Genomic DNA, 23,132 nt, shown 5'->3' with positions numbered 1-23,132 from the left:
CACCCACAGCACAGCACAGTAGTGAATAGGATAACCTTTCCGTGCAAATCATTTCAACATTCAAACAGTAAAAAAGAAGAAAAACATTTGACTCCTACTGTAGCAAAGCTTTACTGAATCATGATCAGGTATTCCAGAAAAAAATAAGTTTATATAAAATTGCATTTGAGACGTCACAATCTGTTTTTTCCAGTCAGTTTCCTACTTCTTTTGTAATTAGAAAACACCTCAATGCAGAAATCTTCTCACTGTGTAGTAACAATACTGCCAACATAATTTTCAAAAAATATATATAAATCTACTTCATATCTACAGCCAGCTGATGCCATTATACTGACAATACATCATAACTGTACGCTACAACACTTTTGGACAACATGTAATATTTGAACAATTACACTGAGTAGTAGCTAGCATAAATAACTGTCACTGCTAAGCTTCCCTTGTTCAAGAATGAAATATGATGAAAAAACTACAGACATAACTTGAATGAGGGTCCAGACTTACGTTGGCTGGGGTAATGAGATGAAAAAAAAAAAATGCAAGTCTTTCTTTTAAGAGTCAATGTAGTATACTTAATTAATAACTCAAAAATAGCATGTAGAATTAGGCCTCAATTTCACATGTACAAAATCTGATTTTAACATCATTTTTTCACAGGTTTTCCTCCGGTTACAAACTGTAACAGCAATTGAGAATGTAACAACTTGTACACCTTTTTATTCTGTGGCATCTCCAGCATTCTCAGATGAGACTATTTGAATACATTAATTTCTATAAGGCAGGGTAGTAACTGCAGCATGTTAATACCAGGAGCCATGTTCTACTGTATAACAAGGTCAGTCTGCTGTCTAAAATGAATTCAGATATCCAGTTAGGTAATAAAAAGGTTGTCAAAAGTGTCGATACTTTGATACGTGTTTAAAACGATACGATCTCTGTAAATTATACATTTGATAGCATTGAAAGTACCGAAGCTATATAAAAAAAAGACAGATCAACAATGAGATTTTCAGCCCAAGGCTGCACAGATGAAACAACGGTAAAGAAAATAAACTGGTCCTCAACCTGTGGCTGTTATGGCATTCTCTCCAGCAACATAAACAAGTGAAGCATCACAAAAATTAAAAACTACTAAAAGCAATAATGACATAGAATGTGTAGGCCTGCAAGGTAGTGAACACATTTAAGAATAGTAACAACAATGTTAATTGAGGTTTTACATTTTTACAAATGTGTTGGTATATGTTTAGTGATTTTTTTCTGTAACAGCACTGTGTGCAGGTTGTTAATAACAAAAAAGGTAAATAAAAGAATTATCCTGTTGCCTTGGTATTGAAGTATCCTGTTGCCTCATTTCTTTATACTAGTATTACATCGAAATTTAAAACTCTGGCTTCGTGAAAACAGTATATGTACTCCAAAAAGTGGAAACAGTGTCCACCTCCAGGGATCATAGTTGTTAAAAGGTTTTGACAGCAATTGAGACGCCTTTTGCATTTACCTAGCCAACATAGAAGTTAAAAGTAGTGTGAATGAGAAATCTGTCACAGGTAGAGGCAGTGATTTCAAATAAAAACATATAGGATCACATTTTGGACAAAATGGTAAAACTTCAACTTTATCATTGTGTAGTCATCTTTCTCTCAAAATATTAAAACATTAAAAAAGTAAGAGCAGGATAATAAAAACATCAGTTGAAAAACCAATGTAGTCATCTCTATTGTCATCCATTGCACAAAAAAAAAAAAGATTTTAAGGTCCAGTGTTGCAAAAACTAATCCAGTAAAGTTTTCATATCCAGTGGCTGCCAACAGAAGACTGACATGTAGTAGTGACTAGGTTTTTAAAAACCTTTGTTTGTAGTGTGCTACAAGGACAGTACAGTATCATATCCACGTTTCATCATGTTAAGAGTCCAGGGCTTTTTATCTCTTAGAATCAACATTTTTAGTCACTATCTTTCTTTTTTTTTCTTCTTTTTTTTTTTTTTAATAGGTTTTTCTTTTTAGTCCTTCATCCAGTGTACTTCAGCATCTCTGCATGCTGTGTGATCTGTGCGTGTACACAAAAGCTCAGAGTAGCAAAGTTCCAGTGGTGTGAATAACCAGTGAAGATTCAAAAATGGGGGAGGAAAGCAGCACTAAAAGAGACAACCTACTCTTGGAGTCGTAAGCCTCATGCTTTTACGCAACGTACCTTACTGTGTCATGCCATTCTCTTGTGTCAGTCCCAACTTGCCCTTTGTAGCAAACAAGTTGAATAACAAGACTTTTCATCACTTGTCATCTACAAGGAGATGGTGCTAGGTGTTATGAGAGACTGAGGTTTGGTCGACTGGATGGATTAAGTAAATTGCAGGTCATTGACAGTGAACTCATACAGGAGATTCACAAGTTAGGTGTTCTTAAGATGACAATACTGGAGCTACATGTTTGTTTTAACTGTTCTACAAAAACTAGTATTTGTGTCATGTTATGAAAAACTGTAATCATATATTTCTAATATTTTCCTGTGTACTTAGTTCAGTTTGTTCACTCTGTTTGTCAGTGTTGGTGAAATTAAGTTTGTGGTGTTTGTAAGCTGCCTCTTCCCTGGTTCCACTTTCCTCTTAGCCCTCAGTGTTCAGCACACCTGGCCCAGCTTGTCTTGTGTGTGGATGGGTGAGGGGGTGAGGTGGGGAAGCGATCAGGGATTTGAATGTTGTGATGGCTCCTCCTCATTTCTCCATCAGAGCTCAGTGGTCAGGAGACCTCTGGGTTTGGCTCCATCGTCCGAGGCTGGCTGCCGACCCACAGTGCTGCGGGACACAAGAGTGGAAGGATGGCTGCATCAGAGACAGAGACTACTTTGCTGGTAAAAGCATTAAAAACATACACTTTCATGTTGACTGAGACATAAGGAGCATGTGGGTCCTAACTGCTCTAAAATAAATGAATTAAATTGCTGCGTTCATAAAATGCACAAATATCAGGCGTAATTAGATATTTTGCAACGTCTGATGGGACTCCTCTAGGATGAGCAACATCTGCAGTGACTAGCTCTATTTTACAGACAGAAATATTGTTGAAGTCTCAAAGTGATTTCATGACCAAGCAAGAATTACAAGTAGGGCTGGGTACCGAATTCAATACTTTTTAGGCACTGACTGAATTGCCTCTAAAGTGTCGCAGAGGTAGGCAGGAAAAACTACGTTACGCACAGCTCACGTAGTAGGAGCTGAAAAATAGATAAAAAAGATGTGTGCCTTAATGTTGAATTTTCTTTTTGTTTTATAAAATTGGTATCGAAATAAGTATTGTTTAGGAACAGGGATTGAATATTTTGAATGATACCCAGCCCTAAGTACAAGTGATTCACCTCAAACTCTTTTGCACTGGGGATTTCAGCTAAAGCGAGGCATTTTCCGGCTCCATCAGCAGGGGTCAGCATACTACCAAGCTTGCTTTAAAAACAAGCTTGAAGTGCTTTGGGTTCAAATCTCAAAGAATTTTACCTGGCAGAGATCGTGTTACGTGTGTGAGCGAGGTGGGGGAGGACTGGGGTGAGAGCTGCTCCCCCGTCTGCAGGGAGAAGAGGGTGGACCTTAGCGGGGGGGTCAAAGTCGAGCACGCCGTTAGTAAGGACGCCAGGAGGCTGCATTAGAAGGGGATGAGGGAGAAGGAAGCAGGTCATTCTCTACACAGCCACTACATCAGCCAAAGTGAACAGCATCTATGCAAGTGCATATGGAAAAATAAATACTGAGCCTTGTATCACCAGTTTCAGGACAATGAATGGACAGAATTTAAAATAAATAAATAAATATACTGTACATGAAAACCTAAAACATTTCATAAGAACATGTGAGGCAAAAAAGCCAGATAGACAGTTGAACAGGAGAAAAGTTAGACGAGTAGTAATAGAGACTGATCACTCACAACAGTTGTAGGAATGATCCAGCGAGGTGTGATAAGAGGTTTGGGCACTGGTGGTAGCTGGAAGACGATCAGAATAATCACACTATATTGACCATACTTATTTATGGACCCCAGATCACTGATACAGGTTTACTTCAATAGATTACATAAAAGTACCACATTAAGTTTAATTTTCAGTTCCTTTCACATTTCTTTGTTGTATTATGCGAGTGTCAATCTACAGTATACATTCATAAATGTTGTGTGTGAATATTTATCATTACTAACAAATTAAATTCCTGGCTCTAAAAGAAATGCCATTACACTAAAGCCTTGTAGCGTTGGAACCATGAAGACATGGGTTTATCGTTTCTGAATGAGGGTGAATAAGTGATTGTTGCAGTCCAGTTGGGTGGCTGGATTGATTTTGTCTTGAGTCCAAGCTCAGTGGTTTACTTCCTGCAATGGCCAATCTTTCCTTCCTAGTGTTCTTGGGCAAGTCAATAAATCTCATCCTCTTACAAAAGGTGCTTACACAAATATATTCAGGAATTGACAAAATTCTGATATTTTTGCAGGAGTTCTCCACATCTGATAGGACTACAACTTACCATAGGAGTTGGATCGGTGAAATCTATCAGGTTGTCAGACAGTGGGGCGGTGTTTTGCAGGTCGTCTTCCTCTGCTTTAACCTGCAGAATGACACAAACTCTGTATGTTCACATAGGCCACACAAGCAGGGTGCAATAAATACATCTTTATTAAACAGAAACTCCCTTAGGGTGAAGAGCTGCCACAGTAAGACGGTGGAGCTTCTCACACAGTGTATTGTAGGAACATTCTTATCAGTACAGTCAGGAATGTAGATCATAGGGGTATAGTCACCTTTCAGTCCATCTGTAATAATAAAATGTGTGCCTTTTATGCGAGTCAGATCAGATGGATAATAGGATGGACGTGTGAAATGTACCTGTACCCTCATAACGGTACTCAATACTTTTTAGACACCGACTAAATTGCCTCAAAAGTATTGAGTATCCAAAAATGCCCCGTCATTCAATGCCCAATTTCAATACCTAAGGAGTAAATCATCAGTGTCAGTTAGCCAATAAGCACACAGCATGCTTCTACCAAGATTTAATAATGTTTGTGATTGGCTGTCTAACTTTACACGTCGCAGAGACACGCAGGAAAAACTCTACGTAGTAGGAGCTGAAAAATAAATAAGAAGATTTGTGCCGTAATGTTGTAATTTCTTTTTGTTTTATAAAATTAGTATTGAAAAAGTATTATTTAGGAACCAGTATCAAAGTCACTGTATTGGTATCGGTATCGAATACTTTTGAACGATACCCAGCTCTATTACATGGCGTTGAAAAATCCAATAGAACAATTAGTAACAGTGTTACATGTGTAAGGGTGTAAAGGATTCATTGCTACGATTTCCATGGTAAGCAATGTAATGTAATGTTACCTTTGGTGCCATGCTTTCGCTGGCAGACTCAGAGGGCATCTTGGTAACAGAGGGGTTTCCATCTTCAGCTAGCCTCTCGACACTGATGAACCGAAAACAAGAGAAATAATGAGCAAAGTACAGAACATTTCAGGTTTGTGTTCCTCGCAGAAACATTAGCAGAAATGTATTCCAAGTTCCTCATCCTTAAGTGGTATAAAAAACATTTCATTGTTACATTTTTCTTGTTCATAGGAGTCAAGAAATCCCTTAATTATCAGAACCTAATCACACAGCACAAGGTAAGGTCTTCAAATTGTTTTTTTTTGTGCATGACCAACAGTCCAAAACCCCAAGATATTTTTACACTGGTATTAAACATAGAAAAGCTTGATTTTTGCCAGATAAATTATTAATCATCAAAATTGTTCTTAATTATATTTAATGTCCTGTTAGAGGGAACGCAGGCCTATATACATTTATACAGTGAGGATACAGGAACTGTGTAGTAAAGGTGCCCCTGAAGGAAAACAGTGAGTACTGTAATCTGTGAGTCTCTGAGTGCAGCCCGGTTTTTACTCTCTAAACCCCAACTTTAGACCCGTACTTTGAACTATTTTCTATCATTTATTCATTCCTTTTTTAAGTCTGAATGGTCAAAGCCTGTTCTTTCTTCCTATTCTCAAGACCTAACAGCTGAAGTAGGTTTAGTGAACGTGATCATTACATAAGGTGTGTTTAAAGTTATAGGGACAAAGATGTATATCAATTTAATGCATTTTAATCTGGACAGTATAGTAATTGATCAATGACAACACTACTATGTAGCTAAAGGTTTTCACTAAATGTATTGTTTGACTTAAAGAGAGGAGAAAAAACAGATATAACATGAGTCTCTGTCCTCTTAGAAAGATTAGGAATCTGCAGCTACTGTCAAAGGTCCCTCCTCCGCTAATCTATTCTCCCAGTTTCTCTCTCTTTCTTTCGTTTTCTTCAGCTACAGTGGGAACAATGAATGCATGCAGAATTATCCTGGTAGTGTGCAGTTTTTACTTTGCACATACAAAGTAAAAGATTCCGTACATACAGACACACAGACTGACCTGGCCCCTGCTGATGAGACCAGCGAGGCTGGCTTGAGCAGGTCCCGGGAGTCTTGGATGTCAGAGCGACCGCTAACGGACAGAGACGAGTTACTGCCCATTCGCCCGGTACGCACCTTCAACCTGGAAACAGACAGTGCGTGTTAGGGGTGTAAGAAAAAAATCTATACACTTGAGTATCGCGATAGTTTTTAGTTTACGTGCAAAAATATTCATGTAAGACAGTGGTCAACGTTTATGTTGTGTTTAAACCCCATACCGCTAGATGGCTATGCTGAGACACACCACTAGTGTCCTTGCCTAACAGTGCCTAGCAGGGCCTGACTTTTTGCTAGAAGCTAACAATGTAGCTATGGCTGAACTTTGGCCTACTTTAGCATATCAAAATTTGCTCACTAAGAACCTGTGAACCACAATCCCAAACTGGCAGTTTGATTTTCTGTGTACTGAATTGTTTACCTAAAGTAAACTTCTTTGACTTTTATGCACATCATGTCTTTTTTTAAATATTAGTTTTTCTAAAATTATACTTTAAAAAAATCCCAATATATCGCCTTATGCACAGTATCGGAATATACTGCAACATATTGAATCGTGACCCATGTATTGTGATCGCCAGATTCTTGCCAATACACAGCCCTAGTGCATGTTCTTGTTTTGTGCCAGTGATTTTGTCTGTCTACTTAATGCGCAATTTCTGCATAAAATATTTGAAGAAAAGAAAGAAATGGGATCAAATCGATCCTTTTACACTGAGTAAAATGTCCTCACAATAATACACAAATTCAATATGAATCCAGATTTGAATATGGTACATGGAAGGAAGAAAAAGATAACATTTGAAATAGATCTTAACAAATAAAAAGCATCCCTCTATCATCCCGAGCCAATGACTGCCTCTGACGCAAGACAGCAACAGCGGATTTGCTTGCCAATCTGTGGAGCCTTGCTTGTAAGAACGAGCTGCAGGTGATGTAATGTTTTGAGCCACGCTAATAATCCTCATGAATATTCAAGTTGGTAATCAGCTCTCGCAGCAGGGAGTGCTGTGATTGGCGGAGACAATATGTTGACAATTGGCACGACTCAGAAAGATGGAGGAGGAGGAGAAGGGAAAAGACCCAATTTCAAGACAATGGAGCATGAGTGAATGGCTTTTCTCCTGTCATGGTTGCTCTGTACTGACTCTGTACTGTACTGACTGTTTTAAAAGGAGAAGAGATTTTCAAAATGCAGGATGCTGCGGAAAAAAGAAAATAAACCCACACAATATTTTGCACGCTTCTATACATTTTGGGAGCCTTAGCAGAAACACATCTATTGTTTTCCTTTATCATTTATAACATTCTAAGTGTAATTTAAGAAATATGACTAATTATCTAATTAATTATCTAATTAATTTAATAATTATAATTCTATATCTACAGCCTTTTAAAGACATACTTTTAAAAATGAGTTAGTCCAGTGTGGTCATACCTGGCAGAGGCCTCCTGCAGGTTACAGTTCTTATCTCCAACAATTACGACGTGTTCCTCCAAAGATCCCTACACAGGAACAGGGAGGGGAAGAGAGAGAGAGAGAGAGAGAGAGAGATACATGGATAGACAGACAGACAGAGGGGTGAGGGACTAATACAGCTATGCACCTCCATCTCACTTGATAGCAGAATAACATCACAACTATGACATTAACATGGATGTTTTCCACATTACTGATATAATGTAGCTGTGATGACCTCATTCTGCACATAGACACTGAAGCCCACACTGTTAGGGTTTGAAAGGGCTGGTTTGAAAGTCAGAAATCCTAGGCCCTAGCTGATTGCTATTATTTCATATACAGTACATGAATAAATAGCAGTATTTTTTAATTTCCTAAACCAATTAGAAGCATCGAAGGTGCAAGTACCCAGCACTAATAGTGCATTTGTTAAAACCTATTCACCCTTCCACCCCATGTGTTCAACCTATCAAAATTAGGTTAATTAAAGTGTGTTTGTGTGTGTTTGGAGGGAGGGGTATTGGTAAATTGGTAATTTTCCTCACTTCAGTTTCACTGTGCACACACCACATTTCCACTATCTGGAAGTCATTTTCTAAAGCGTTCTGCTAATTATTTAAGTTGATATGATAATTGAATTTGAGTTATAAGCTAAGGGGTTAACGGCGGCAGACCATGAACACTGTTCCACTGGTTCGAGTCTGGCTGGGGACCTTTGTTGCACATTATTTCCCATCACTCTCCCCTCTGATTTCCTGACATCTCTCTGCTTACAACTCTATAATATTGGCAAAAAAAAACAACCCAAAATATTATTGTATATATAATTCTTTAGAAATAGAGATTTGTTAAATACAATCAAATAAAAAATAGAGAACTGCCTTGACACAGTTCTAAACATGTTCATTGGCCTTTTACACCTTTCAAATCTGTGATCACTACACAATACATTGCATTCAGTTTGGTGGGGTCTGTTCCTCACCTTGAGGGCAGCAGCCTCGGCTTGTGCTTTCAGGATGTTACTCTTCAGATCCTCTGGGGTGCACAGTGGAGTGACAACTGGACTGCTGCCTGTACTGCTCAGACCACACTTCTCTGTGAGCTTCACAACATCTTCCTGTTGGAGCATGGTCGGGTGGGGCACACACATCCCATGCAAAAAGAAGAGAGAACAATATCGTTATCACTTCTGAACAAACCAGACAACACACTATTATCAGTGTTGGGAACATTACTTTAAATAAGTAATTAGTTATAGTTACTCACTACTTGTTTCAAAAAGTAACTGAGTTAGTAACTGAATTACTCTATAATAAAAGTAACTCGTTACCAGGGAAAGTAACTATTTGCGTTACTGTTAAAAAAAAAGTTGCTATCAGTCAAAGAATTTGGATTTTTTTGAGCAGTTTTTTTGTTGTGAGGCAGAAAGGTCTAGCTTTTGCTGCTTGGAGGACTTTGCTCAGAGTCCTTCTTTGCCAGTGGATGGCGAGCTATCGTCTGTGGTGGAGGTATCAGTGTTTTTGGCCACTAGCTTTGTAGATGCGTGTGTCGTTGTGAGATGCTTCATTAAATTAGAGTTGCTTACAACGGATGTCGACAAAGTCTTCGCTCCTGGACATAATGTACACATTACATGCATGTTCTTGCCTTTGACCACAATGAATTTGAAGTAGTATTATAATGAATTATAAGTAGTACATCTCCACCTTGAAAATGCCAACTTTTCATCGGATTGCTCCTGACTCGCCATCTCTGCTGCTTCATCAAATCTCTGTTTAGCTGTTGTGTGTGTGTGTGTGTGTGTGTGTGTGTGTGTGTGTGTGTGTGTGTGTGTGTGTGTGTGTGTGTGTGTGTGTGTGTGTGTGGCGCGTGTGCTGGCATGTGTGTAAAAACACTGGCTCTGATTGGCTACCATGAAACATGACTCTGCCTTAGCCAATCATAATCGCTTACCTCGTTATTAACCCACCTCCTCACTAGCTGTGAGCCAGGGGTGCGTTCGGATTACACAGTTTATTCAATCAATGCATAGTAACGCACTGCATTTAACGTCCAGTAACGTTAACGGCGTTGTAACGACGGGAAAAGTAATTAGTTAGATTACCCCGTTACTGAAAAAATAACGTCGTTACCTAACGCCGTTCTTTTAAACGGCGTTATTCCAAACACTGACTATTATATCCCTACTGTAATTTCTCTCTACTGGGGCTTGGACCAAATACAACACGTCTTTATCTAGAAGGCAACAACAAGTTTTCGTTAGTGTTTTTGGGTCCTGGGATTAAAACAGAAAATGAACAGAAATACTATATGAACAAATACCCACCTGATTATTCATTACCATATTGACATTGATGTTATTTTTTGGAGTACCAAGAAGCGGACTGCTCTCCAACTCCAGCTGCTTCAGACGAGCTGCTGCTTCTGGAGAGACAACGTTAAACTTGAATACACAACTGCATTGTAATCTTTCAGTGCATGCAGAGTAAAACACAACATTACATATTTCTTTTAAAGAATATAGTAAGAAAATTCTAATTAAATCACAAGTGTCATTTATCATGCCACCCTTTTCTCAGTATACTCCTCTAGAAGTTCTCTCGTTTACTTATCATTGACATCAGCTCTGGGGTTTGACAGACGTTAATGTCGGAACTAACATAAAAATGTGAGCAGAAGCAAAGTAAATGTATGAGATGTGAGTAAGATGGGAGTGAGTGGTAGTGTCTGACACATTGTCACTGTACCCTACTATCCTGCCAAATACATTTCCATATATTCTAGGGATACTCACGGGCTTACAGTGGTTTATTTTAAAGATTTTTCCCATAAACATCTTAATTGTCACTCTGAATTTACTTTGTGGTACACTAGGTTTTCTGTAGTCTCACCAGCGAGGCCGAGAACATCTTCCCCGGTGACACTGGGGGTAGCAAAGGCGTTGCTTGGTCCAGCCTCGTCTGTAGCTGCCACTGTGGGAACGACGGGAGCCCTGAGGACATCATCAATGCACGTCTCCATCAGGTCAGCAACCATGGGCAGACTAGAGACAAAATACAGGAGGAAGGGGATATGAAAGAAGCAGCAGCTCAAGATGGGGGTTTAAAAATAATCATGTTTAAATATCAACACAAACAGAAACAATGGAGGAGATAATGCAAGTGTTAAACCAAAACTACAACCAAATAAGTCAGAATTATACAGCTGTACAACTTACCTGCAGCATACATTAGGCATGGACTCCACAAAGAGGTCAACTGGCCCATGATGATATATCAGAGGATATTTTAGAATAACTTCCCATAAAGAAAAATTACAATAAATCAAATAAAAACATGAAAATATGATAGAATGTCCATTCAGGCTACTGTGGAAAAATATCTGGAAGTCTCTGGCCAAAGCAAATCATGTAGGTTCATAGGTTCTCCGGTGGGTTTGGAAAGAATAGCCATGCATCCACCATATTTAGAATAAATAAAAAAATAAATAAATTTGTTATGAGGAATACAAGAAAGTAGAAAGACACTTCCTGTTCTTTCTACCACAAATATATGGAACCTGTGTCCAATAGAGGAAAGCTCTTAAAAAATAACATTGCTGAAAAGGTCTTCTCAAGAGGTAAAGAAGCAGGATTCAGTCCATGGAAATAAGTCTTCAAAGCATGCAATAACTTTTGTTGGATAATAAATGTGGTGTAGTATTCTTAGAATTTGAAACGACCTGAAGCAAAACATTTGATACATGGATTTTGGTAGAAGGTCTTCCAGCAGCCCTGTAATTATAACCTCATATTTCTGTAGCCTGAAGACACAGTGAAACATGAGAAGTATATATTACTACATGCCGCCTGCAGAGAACAGGAGCTCAAGCACATCACACACAAAGATGTAAAGAAAAGTACAATGCTTTGCCTGGGGACGCACAAACCAAATGTATATGAACACTCCCATATGTTAAGTAATCCATGAAGGAAACTTGTGTAGTTAATAAACACAATGCACTGTGTAATGTATTTACACTGAAATGCACCACTTGCAAAGTTGAGACTTCATTGGGAGATTTTCCCAACTACCCCAAAAGGTTCAAAGCATTAAAGTAGCAGCCATTATCTTGTCATGTTCAATCCTATAAGTAGCCTGGTGTCTATATTTCCTTTGTTACTGTGCTTCATAGTTAACAGCAACAATTTACCAACCCTCTAGCGTGGGGCTTGCATTTTTAAAAAGGTATTTATTATGTGTTGGTACAACTTGGTTGACAGCAAAAAAGACACACAATATCAGATTTTCCATACTGACCAAGAGCCCAACAGCCTGGCAAGGTTTCTCTAACAGTGTGTATACTGTACTGTGATAAAAGTAGCAAAGCGATCAAACACACATACAGCTACATGTATCAAGAGCAATCCTGTCTTTATTTTCTGAAATGATTTTAAACATACAGTTCAGAAAGATATACATCCTTTGGTCAAAGTTATGTTGTAAACATTCAACTAAGCAATAATATTATGAAATCATCTTCATTGGTTAAACTGTGCAAGAAACTGTTGTACAGCGGTGTAGTTAAAGGCCCAGACACAGAGCCGACGGCCAAATGTCGGCAGAAAAGGCAGTTGGGCTGATCAGTCTCCCCAAATTGGTCAGAAAAAGAGCCTCGGAACACACCAAAGCGACGAGATGTAATACGTCTCCATAACAGCAGGCGGCGCTAATCTGTATTGTCGCCCAAAAATTAAAACCGGCAGCTGATTGGACGAACGCGTCACGTGGGTCTGGTTTCTCTGGAAATTCACAGCCAGACTGTCATGGCGGCTTGTTCAGAATACGATCTCATATTGTACTAAAATAGTTCACTGAAACGTGTTTCTGAAAACATTTTAAGCGAGAATTAGGTGCAGTTGCTGAATCTGTCTTCATTTCAGATCAACAGAGGTCAGTTTAAAAGATTTTCGTCAGATTTTGAGAGACTCTAGTCACACTCAATCCACTCCCTGTTTCCGGGTTAGCACTCTACCAATCAGATGGGTCATGAGTCCGACTGCCGGCAGTGCCCGCCCCGCCGATTATACATGTCAAATCGGCCAAAATGAAGGCCGACGGCCCCTCGGACGGACGACGGCACGGAACACACCGAACAGACTCGAGTCACTGACCTCGCCAGACTGTCCAACGGCCGATTATCGGCTCTGTGTGTCCGGGCCTTAAGGTGTAGGTAAGCATTCAGTGATTATCAACTTCTACACATTGCTCCCATCATTACCGTGGTGGTTGAGTCATTTCATAATAACCCTACACCACTGCAGTTGTGTTCAAATAATAAACAATTTCCATTCGATTGTGATTCACTTTTGGAGATTTTAATGAAATTACGCTTGATGGATTTCTCGCCAGAAGTTGGATGAGAAGGTCAGTGTTAATTTATTTTTTAAGTAGGCCTGCACGATTAATCGTTATAAAATCGTGATATCGATTCACCCCTGTTCGCGATTTCATTTTTAAATGACTTGGAATTTTTTTTTTCATTTTCGGCCTTTATTTTGATAGGACAACTGAAGACATGAAAGGCAAGCAGTTAAAGAGTGTGCTAAGAAATCATTCTGTTTTTGATACTGTACTTAAATTGGCAATTGACAAACTCCATTTCTCTAGAGACTGAAGCTGTAGCTGCAGCATGTTGATTGCCATGTTTCAATTATGTAAAGACATGTTCAAGGAGTTCAGATAGAGCCTGTATCAGGGCCATATTTAGTTCAATGTGTTATATGTCACTATTTTTGGTAGACTACTGTACTTAAATGGCCAGTATGTACTTTATTTTTTTTATTCATTGAAGCCTCTATGTTTACAGGCTTGTGGTGATGTGCAATGTGCTATAGGTGCCAAAAAAAATAAATCTATGTTTGGTACTGCCAATTTGTTTTGTTTTGTCATGGTTCATGTGTGCAATAAACACTACACTTTTTGAGAAAAAAATCGTGGCAGAGAATTGTGATATCAATTCTAAGGTAAAAAATTGTGATTCATATTTTTCCCTGAATGGTGCAGGCTTATTTTTAAGTAAAGTCCAGGATATGTTTAGGCTGGCTTAACACTGGAAGCAGGGACAAACAAATAACTTCCAACAAAAGACAAAAATATGTCTTCCAACATTTCAAAAATGTGTTCAACACACAAGAAACTGTGGAAATACAACAGATTCTGATTTTTTTTTTGGAATGCACATTTGACAGAGCGAAAGTAACTCTTTTCTCCTGCTTGTTTTGTTGTGCTAAACTAGGCTAAAAACCTCTCAGACTAATTTTTACAGACAAGAAAGATACTATTGACCTTAACTAATTATAACATATTGACCTTCTTATCCAACTACCTTTCAAAACAGAGCAGCAGATCCATTAAATGTGCACAGATTAAATACAAAATAGAAAAAATCTTATTAATATATAAAAATCATTTTATGGAACTAATTAATACAGAGATAGTGTTTAAAATATTATGAAAACACAAAACTTTTAAACAATTTTGAGGGAATGACAATGGGATTTGAAGAGGACTATCCTTCCAGGAACAACGTGACCTATTGTTTCCTTGCACAGTCGAGAGTGGAGTTGAATTATTAAGCCACTGATACCGTCTCAGCACAGCCAGCCAGTTTCACCATGAGGTTGAGAGTGAAGGACAGGGGAAGGAAAGGAGAGTGGAGAGACACAATGTGAGAGACAAAGAAAGTTTAGAAGGTAATAAAATGGAGAAAATGGGAGAGAAAAGAGGGGGAAATGCAGGATAACTTTTTAGATTTGGAGCAAGGGTCAAGGAGAAATGGAAGGAAATGCAGGGATTGACTGAAACATGACAGAAAAGGGCAGTATCAAGTGTGAGGGTTATCAGTCTGTGAGGGCTGTTACCAGACAGAATATGTGCTACTTTGAGCAGTTTGCGTTGAGGAATGTTTCAGTTAATAAAAGGCATTCACACCAAATGTGTCCTTCCATGTGGAACAGTCACTTCCACAAATACCAGAAGTGTTTTATGTCACTGCTGAGCCATTCCCATTTATTAGTGTGCTGTCCAACTCATGTCAGTGCAGAGGGTGAGACCGTTGTCAGTTGATCGGATCTGTCCAACTTCTTGGGGGGAGCTTTGATGAGACATGAAGCAGTAAGGGTGGAGGGAAGAGGAGACCTGAGGAGAACAGGGTGGAGGAAAAAGACAAGGGGAAGGGGACCAACAGGAGGGGGATGTAAAGAGATGGAGGGTGAGTGCGAGTGTAGGTAAACCAAAAGCGTGACTGGCGGGGGAGAGGACGGGAAGCACTGAATGAAAACAGCAAAGAGGAGAGGGAGATTGTATGCAAATGAATAAGGGAGAGAGATAACACAGAAACAGCTAGTATAACAGGTATAAAGAAAATAGCAATAGGGTAGAAGCAGAAGAAAACTGGGACAGCTGACAACATGAGTCAGAGAGAAAAAGCTTAATTTTAAGTAATTCCTTGCATATGGCTTGACATGTAGGCTAACACTGCCTTGCATGTATGAAAACAGGGTTCCTTGAGGATTTCATTTCTGCAGTTTTTTTTTAAAGGCTTGGCAAGGAGAAATGATTAAAATGTAATTTTAATGGACTTAAACAACATGAATAAATAAATAAGGCATTCAAGGTTGTGATAAGCCTGGCAGTGCCAGGATTCTGAATAAACCATGCAACTTATGGTACATTGCATCTCCTACACTGTACACTAGTGTGCATTTAAGTGTGCTGTGACAAGTGTTGTGACGTGTACACTTGAGTTAAGTGAAGTTGACTGGAGGTCTCTAGAGCAACAGTGACCTGGCTTTGCAACTCCAGCGACTGAGGTCTGATGGCCTATGTCAAATCTGCATTTATATATTCAGTGCTGGAGGCCCTGAGCCGGAAGCTGTAATTCATGATGACAGCTCCACTGGGAGCACAAGAGGCAAGGGAGCATACAGTTTCCCATTGCTGCTGTAAAACAGTGACTAGCTTGATGATCTTTGACTAGATTTACAGCAGATGAACTTGTGACCTTAACTATTTTCCATATACTCTCTTGTTAGCGATGGAGAATAAAATGTGATGAATTTATTCCAATGGCATTAATAATCTAAGAGTTATCTACTCTCACTTCTGATAATGGAGTAGAGAAAAGAATGAAGAAGTGGAGTAGCTTACAGGAAAGAAAGTAAAGGATCAGAGAGAAGGCAACAGATACAGACAGCAGTACATGACATCTTAAAACAGAGAGAATACAGATGTTTGCTGATTCCTCAAAGTGAACGTTTAAAAAAAAAAACAACAACATTTCCAATTACAATTGTTCAATTAGTATTGGTTAACATTTCACTTTGGTTCAGAACTGTTTGATGCTGTTGCACACATCTGAGTAACATTATTGGTTAACTGTTTCCACTTAGTAAAGAAATGTAGTGCACTGAATGATCCGCCATTACTGTCAGGGATATATATATATATATATCCCTGACAGTAATGGCGGATCATTATATATATATATATAAAAATTGGATTATATTATCAGCATTAGGGCATCATATCACAAGTTAGCATGTATGAGCAATAGGCTTAAGCATATTTTTTTTATTCCCTTCTGTGCTTAGTAAAGTTGGAGAATGACAGGCAGAGAGATAGAGGAGTTTGACTGCTCATTGTATCAGGAGAAGAAGTGAGGTTTATAGTTCTCCATGCAAAATCAACCGTAACATTGAACTAAAAGCAAGGCAGAACAAAGAGGGGGGAGAAAGGGAAGATCACCAAGGATTAGTCTGACGTATTAGTGGTATAGTCTCTTTCAAAGCATCCTCCTCCTGTCCAATGAGTCAGCTGTAAACTGTTGCCATGGCTTGACAGCACAACAACAACAACAAGAACTCAGGTCATTTCAGTATGATAGCTTGTGCTGATAAAATACACAAGAACTTCTGGGGCTTGAGTCGGTTTTGGAAAAACATATTTTTTAATCACTGGATACGTTTCTGAAGGCTTTAAAACACAGCCACGATAATAATACTGAGCTACCACAGAGCAATGTGGGCATGGCCCTGGTAGGTATTCTGGGAAACGTAATCTTGTTTAAATACACTTAAAACTGACTAAATTGGAAGTAAATTATCAGAAGCCCAAGCTTTCCACAAAATTAATAGAGTGTGTTCTAAAGGACACTGCAAAAAAAGTTGAGGAGGATACAGCATAGTTTGACAGGTCATCACTGTCTATACTCTGGCCCTAGGGCTGGGCAATATGACCGTATATATCATCAAAACAATATCAAAATGCCTGTCGTATATAATTTTCAATATCGTTTCTATTGCGATGGCGCAAAACCATTGGGCGAACTGCATTACGGCAACATTTTACGTCATTTGGACAACACTTAACATTCAGATCCCTCCACGTTATGTTCATTTTGAACAATGAAGTTCTTAATAAAATAAGAAGATACTCTGTACTTTTCATTCAGTCAAGTATTGAATTCACACAGGAATATATAAAAATAGTTAATAGTAATTGTATATAGACTATTTATTTAATGAATTACCAGAAAACATGCCATTTCGTTATTATTATTGAAATATGAATGATCTATATTGGGATAGAAGATTTTGGCCATATCACCCAGCCCTAGGCCCTATCCGAGGTGTCTATGCATCCTGTTTTTCAAGGTAATAAATGAAGAGAAAAGGGCCCCTGCATGAATGATAGGCAATCCTCTTAGTACAACTGACCAGAAATGTACTTTACTAGAAGCAGGATCAGCCCGAGCTGTAAATCTGAATGAGCTTTGTTCACCAGAAGCCAGAGTAGTCTGATCAGGAAGTAAGAGCACCTACTTTACACCGGGGGAAAAGAAATGTAGGCAAGTATTCTTTTCTTACCGTCTCACTTCTTAAAACCTGAAATCCTTTTTGAGTCCTTAGCATCACTAATTATTTTGGCCATAAGCTGATTGGCAAACAAACTTCCACTCATCCTCAAATATTATAATATTATTGTTAGAATGTCTTGTGAACCAGTTTACAGTTTAGAAGATAAATAAGGATTTAAAGAGGAGTAGGTGATTCACAGGATGCACAGCGTGACATTAGATGACTGAAAGTAAAGACATCTACACACTGGAATGCACCAAAGTCTTGAACAGAACAGATCCAAAGCTAATCATCACTGATTCATGATGCCAAAAACCAGATACCAGCACATCACCAAAAATCATCAATTAATTTCCTGCACCGATTAGGTTGGCATGTCATGCTGATCAAAAGTAGACAGACAGCAAATCTCAGGAGACAATTCCATAGCAAGAAAACCCTTCTCCAAAGCCAAAATCAGAAAGCCCGCCACTGCACAGCGATTGATAGGTAAAGCCAGAGCAATGGCAAGGTGAAGTGTTTGATCGTACCTACCTGGCCTGCCTCCAGACAAGACCAATTTGTCCTCAGTACATGTTAATACTGGAACACACAGGGGAACATTGCAGGTTTATAACAGAAGAGGGTGTATACATATATTTGTATGTACATTTGCTTGTTCATTCACACAAACAAGCGTTACACATGAAAACACATCCACAAATAACAGGTTTATCCGAAACAAAAACATAAAAAAGAAACAATGAGCTATGGCCGACTGTGGCGTGGCCTCACGCCGCCTGTGTCTCGGCCAAAAAGTTGCACTTGAACACACGGCAAAGACCAACTAGCACATAACGTTCTGCGGTTGCATGAGAGGAAATGATTCTTCATGCCAGCCGGCAGCGGTAATCTATTCATTATTCAAAAAGGAAAACCGGATATACAAACCATTTCTATGATACATACAAGAAAACAGTGTTTGCCCGAATCAGGACAAGGTCCCTCTGCCTCACTCCCCGCCAGGAAGACAGCAGACGCCGCAAGATGGCCCGCTGCTAGCTAGCTAGTACATTTACCCTCTTATGGAAATAATGTGCAAAAATAGATTTTTGAATAGTCAAAATCATTTTTGGTATTGATTTGTTGCTCTCCTCATTTCCATTTTTCTTCTTGTGCACTAATTTGCTTAAGCTTAACAGCCAATGAGAGTGATTCCTCTAGTGGCCTGTGTAGGACACACCACAAAAACCAGGGGGACGGATGCTTACTATGAGCCCAACTTGGACTGACGGCCGACCATGTTTCGTGGTGTGTCAGTACCTTTATGTGTGGTTTTGAAAAGAAGTCAGCTGAGTACTAGGACAGTTTATGTACATCAAATTAAAGGCAAGACTGGAGAAATCCTTACAGAGTATGTCTACCTCTTCATCTATTCACTGCCTGTCTCTGTTGGCTATTCACTCTCAGTCTGAGTCCATCTTTATTGAGCTTGAACTGCCACCTGCCTGAATGTTGCACTGCTGCATTACAGTCTTCTGCTATGTTCTGCACTCTTCTAAGACAAACAAATGCATGCAGACACACAAGTAACTACCTCCTTCCAACCATTGTGTTACTGAGAACACTTCCACGTACACGTTACAAGGACATAACCCTTTTTGCACGCACACTCGCAAAAATAGAACATGTAAAGCATGGAAGGGACATGCAGGCACACTTAAAAACTCTTTCTGCCTTCCGCCCTCCTTCTTTCCTGCCTTCCCTGGTCACAGCAACACAGGTTCAGTGGATAAGCCATGTTAAGCCACTCTCATGGCATTAGACCATGAAGCACATACCTAGCTATCCACTTCGGCCCGCCCCAAACTATCCATTCTCTATAAGGCTTATCCTCTTCAGGATTGCAACAGGCTGGAGCATATTTAAACACATATTGGGTGAAAGTGGAGTTTAAAAAATAAAATAGGCAAACGTTCAAAAGAACTGACTTAAAACTCAGGTACCAACCTCCTCTTTTCTCCTCCAGGACTCCTGGGTAGAGCCTCGATTTCCATCGGCGCACAGGCAGAAGCAGTTACTGGGCTGACCACAGGCACAGCTGACCAGGCACCTCTACTGGGAGAAGCCTGAAGGCCCAAAGGAAGAGAAAATATACGGTTAGAGGGTAGGGATGGAAGTGGTGCAGAGATGGGCACAAAGAAGAATGAGATTGGAAGGTATTGAGAATGTTGTTCAATGTGATAACATCTAAATTACTATTACCGGTCTTGTACCCTTCCCTGTAGTCTTACTCGATGCTTTGGGTCTCATTTCTGAGTTCAAAACCTCAGTGTGTTGTTATTCTCCGTTTTATTATCCTGTATAATGGAGGTAAATTTAAAATCCACACAGCAGTTTTGCTCCTCACCTTGTTGCCTTTGCTAGAGCTGACTCCATTGCCTGAGGAAAGAACACTAAGCAAAGAAAGACAGATACTGTATTTAAAGAACAAATAGCAAACATCTTTAAAGAATTCTTAATATTGTATAAAGATTTATACTGTAAATAATTAACTGATTTTCAGTGTTGTCTCAAAACTTGAGAACACTTCAGAAATAAACCAGGAACTCTTAAAGTCTCCCACAATGCTTTTCACAAAGCACATTGCTTGTGTTAATTTGGCTGAGCAGCCACCATGGGTGGCGAATTACACAAAGACATTTGTAGTTTGTGTCTAGCCTTCAGGCTGTGACACATGAACCACATTTTGGGGGCAATACAGATGTACAATTTGGTCAAATTAATTACAATACTTTTTTTTTTTTTTTTTCTTTCATTATGCTTTTTTAAGTTAAAGTCTACCAGGTTGTCCATTAGCCAATTTGCAAATCCCCATCGTTATAAGGCAGCAATGCTACATCCTTTCAACACAGCTTTAAATATTGAAAATGCTTTGTTGCCTCAAAAGGACCTGAACTGTCACAGTGTAGGTCTGTCAGTTGTGATGAAAAGTCATAGGAACGTTAATCATCACAATGCTTTAAGTCAACTGGTCCCATGACAGCTTAAAACTACCAATGAAATCATGTCTTTAGCCCCCCCCACACACACACACACACACACACACACACACACACACACACACACACACACACACACACACACACACACACACACACATCCCTATAACAAAAGGCTACTTCTGCAACAAGATTACAAGGCAAGGCCCTTTGGTGGAACTGAATGAACAGTACTTGATAACTGCAGATACATATACATGACAAATTGCTAAGCAATTTCCAGTGCAAGCCTTTCCATTGCTGATATTTATCGCAAATGACACAAGGTAACAGTAATACACAGCAGCAGTGCTATGACAGTTAATGAATAAAATTAGATATCATTTCTACACAATTCAACTGATGTGGATGAAATCACCCTAAATTAAAGCTGTACAACAAGGAGAGGAACAGTGTACTCACTCCTGGGGATGGTATGTTCCTGTAAAAACACAAACAATAGACCGTGTTATGTATTTATGCACTTGCATTTTGATATTGATTGTTTATATATATATATATATATATATATATATATATGCGCTGTATTTTCTCATGGGCTTTGCCATTGTGTGACTGTGGGAGTGTTGTCCTCACCTCGGTTCAGCATGGTTCTTCTGGAGTAACGTCGACTGGGCCTTCTCTCAAAGGAAGATGACCGCCTTGCCTTATTGGCCTTGGTTGTCTGATACTCTGTCTTTCCACTAGTCACACAAACACAAACATGTATGTTAAACTTGCAAGGATATCGGTTTGTTCCCAGGATATACACTAATAGAAACCCTGATCAATGCAGGCCAAACCATTAAATACAAGACACCTTTTCCTAATGATTTTGGGTAAATCGAATTGTCCAAAAAACAAAAGGCACAGCGGTGACCCCTGCTGAACTCTGGACCCATCCAAGCGATAACCTTCTATTAACAACAAACCCTGTAACCTCTGTGTAAAACAAACATTACTGACAATGCTTATCCAACTGGGTAATGTTTAAACACACACAGGAGGAAACTAGCTGGCGAGTGCGGCATGTTGACATTGAGTGCCTGTCTTGCACCACTGCAAGTATTTGTGTGAACACACGTTTTTTTTGTATGTACAGATAATGATACTGTGCGGATTATCTCTGTTGGTATGTTCAAACACACGGTACAGAAACAAACACATGGCTCTAAATTGGTGTCACTTAACTCAACAGCATTCCCCCCCCCCCCCCCAAGTCTTCTTTTAAAGCAAGTCCAGCTGCATTTGTTCCCCACACTAATCACTAGTGCTCACGATGTGTAGCCCACAGCACACGGGAATGCTCATGCTGACCACACCTTAAAAAACAACAACAAAAATAAAGCATTTGAATACTGACTTGGAGGTTGATTACCATGGCAACGGTCGAAGCATTTCGGTTAGGCCGTAAAAGCATCTTTAACCCTTTGACCTGCCAGTACATCTGTCTGTTACCTGTATCTGAAGCGTGATCCCATACGTATGAATCCAGAGCGTGCAGAGTTCTTATGTACCGGCCCTCTCAGCCTAAAGAAAGCATGGTGTTCCACAGCACACTTCCAGAGGTGCTTACAGGCCTTGGGGTGGTCCATCCTGAAGACAAAGGTGTGCTCCTGTTCTTTGCCCTGGGGGAGGATTGGTGTATGGTTAGATTTGGGTAATACAGATACAGTCCGAGTGGAACGTGCAACCATGGCACAGTGTCAGCCACCAGTTATACAAGATGAAATTCAACACTTAAAGAGTCATTTGAAATTCCTTCAGTCCTAGCCAACATAGTTTCAGTAAAACAAAGCCCATGTGCTAGCTCCTGCTTGTGGAAGGAGACTAATATGTGAAGAATGAATGGCTGCAATACGGTGTACAGGTGCTCCCTCAGTATATCTGATTTCTCGCTGAGGTATCAAATCTACATTATGTCCAAAAAGGACCCCTAACTATCTCACAGTAACAATGCAGTACACATGATACAGAAATGACCTTTAAATATAAACCGGCACATTTAAACACCTAATGCCCAGTTGACTTCAGCATTATAGGAGTGAAGAGATACTTGCTTGTAACAAGTAGATTTCTCTGTGGCAGTGGAACAAGTAAAAGAGATGCAAAATATGTAAGCTCTTCAAAATCTTAACAAGCATGGCTGTCTCCAGGTCAGAAGGCTGTTCAAGTAACAGAGCCACAGTTACGTCTGTATTATTTGGCATTGTCTCACTGCTTAACTGACAGTGTACCGTGTGTTGCTCATATTACCAC

General features: G+C 39.4%; 1 protein-coding gene across 3 annotated transcripts in view; it reads right to left on the bottom strand.

The window, feature by feature from the left end:
- Positions 1-691: 691 nt before the first annotated feature.
- The window catches only part of epb41l5 (erythrocyte membrane protein band 4.1 like 5), a 40,709-nt gene continuing 18,268 nt past the window's right edge, over positions 692-23,132 (bottom strand). Inside the window, exons 12-26 of one of the 3 annotated variants that reach the window (XM_031281809.2) lie at positions 22,332-22,501; positions 21,471-21,577; positions 21,297-21,315; positions 20,243-20,288; positions 19,843-19,961; positions 10,847-10,998; positions 10,282-10,379; positions 8,938-9,072; positions 7,932-7,999; positions 6,456-6,578; positions 5,374-5,455; positions 4,511-4,591; positions 3,921-3,977; positions 3,497-3,636; positions 692-2,800 (exon numbers count right to left, since the gene is read on the bottom strand). In XM_031281809.2, coding sequence (XP_031137669.2) covers positions 2,731-2,800; positions 3,497-3,636; positions 3,921-3,977; positions 4,511-4,591; positions 5,374-5,455; positions 6,456-6,578; positions 7,932-7,999; positions 8,938-9,072; positions 10,282-10,379; positions 10,847-10,998; positions 19,843-19,961; positions 20,243-20,288; positions 21,297-21,315; positions 21,471-21,577; positions 22,332-22,501 — 1,467 coding nt within the window. In that variant the 3' untranslated portion in view covers positions 692-2,730. The remainder of the gene's footprint in view (positions 2,801-3,496; positions 3,637-3,920; positions 3,978-4,510; positions 4,592-5,373; positions 5,456-6,455; positions 6,579-7,931; positions 8,000-8,937; positions 9,073-10,281; positions 10,380-10,846; positions 10,999-19,842; positions 19,962-20,242; positions 20,289-21,296; positions 21,316-21,470; positions 21,578-22,331; positions 22,502-23,132) is intronic. The other 2 variants (XM_036004067.1, XM_036004068.1) reach the window with 2 other exon arrangements.

This window comes from Sander lucioperca, chromosome 8, assembly GCF_008315115.2.
Source record: "Sander lucioperca isolate FBNREF2018 chromosome 8, SLUC_FBN_1.2, whole genome shotgun sequence".
NCBI lineage: Eukaryota > Metazoa > Chordata > Actinopteri > Perciformes > Percidae > Sander > Sander lucioperca.
The sequence above is the reverse complement of the archived record's forward strand: the minus strand, read 5'-3'. Positions and strand labels throughout refer to the sequence as shown.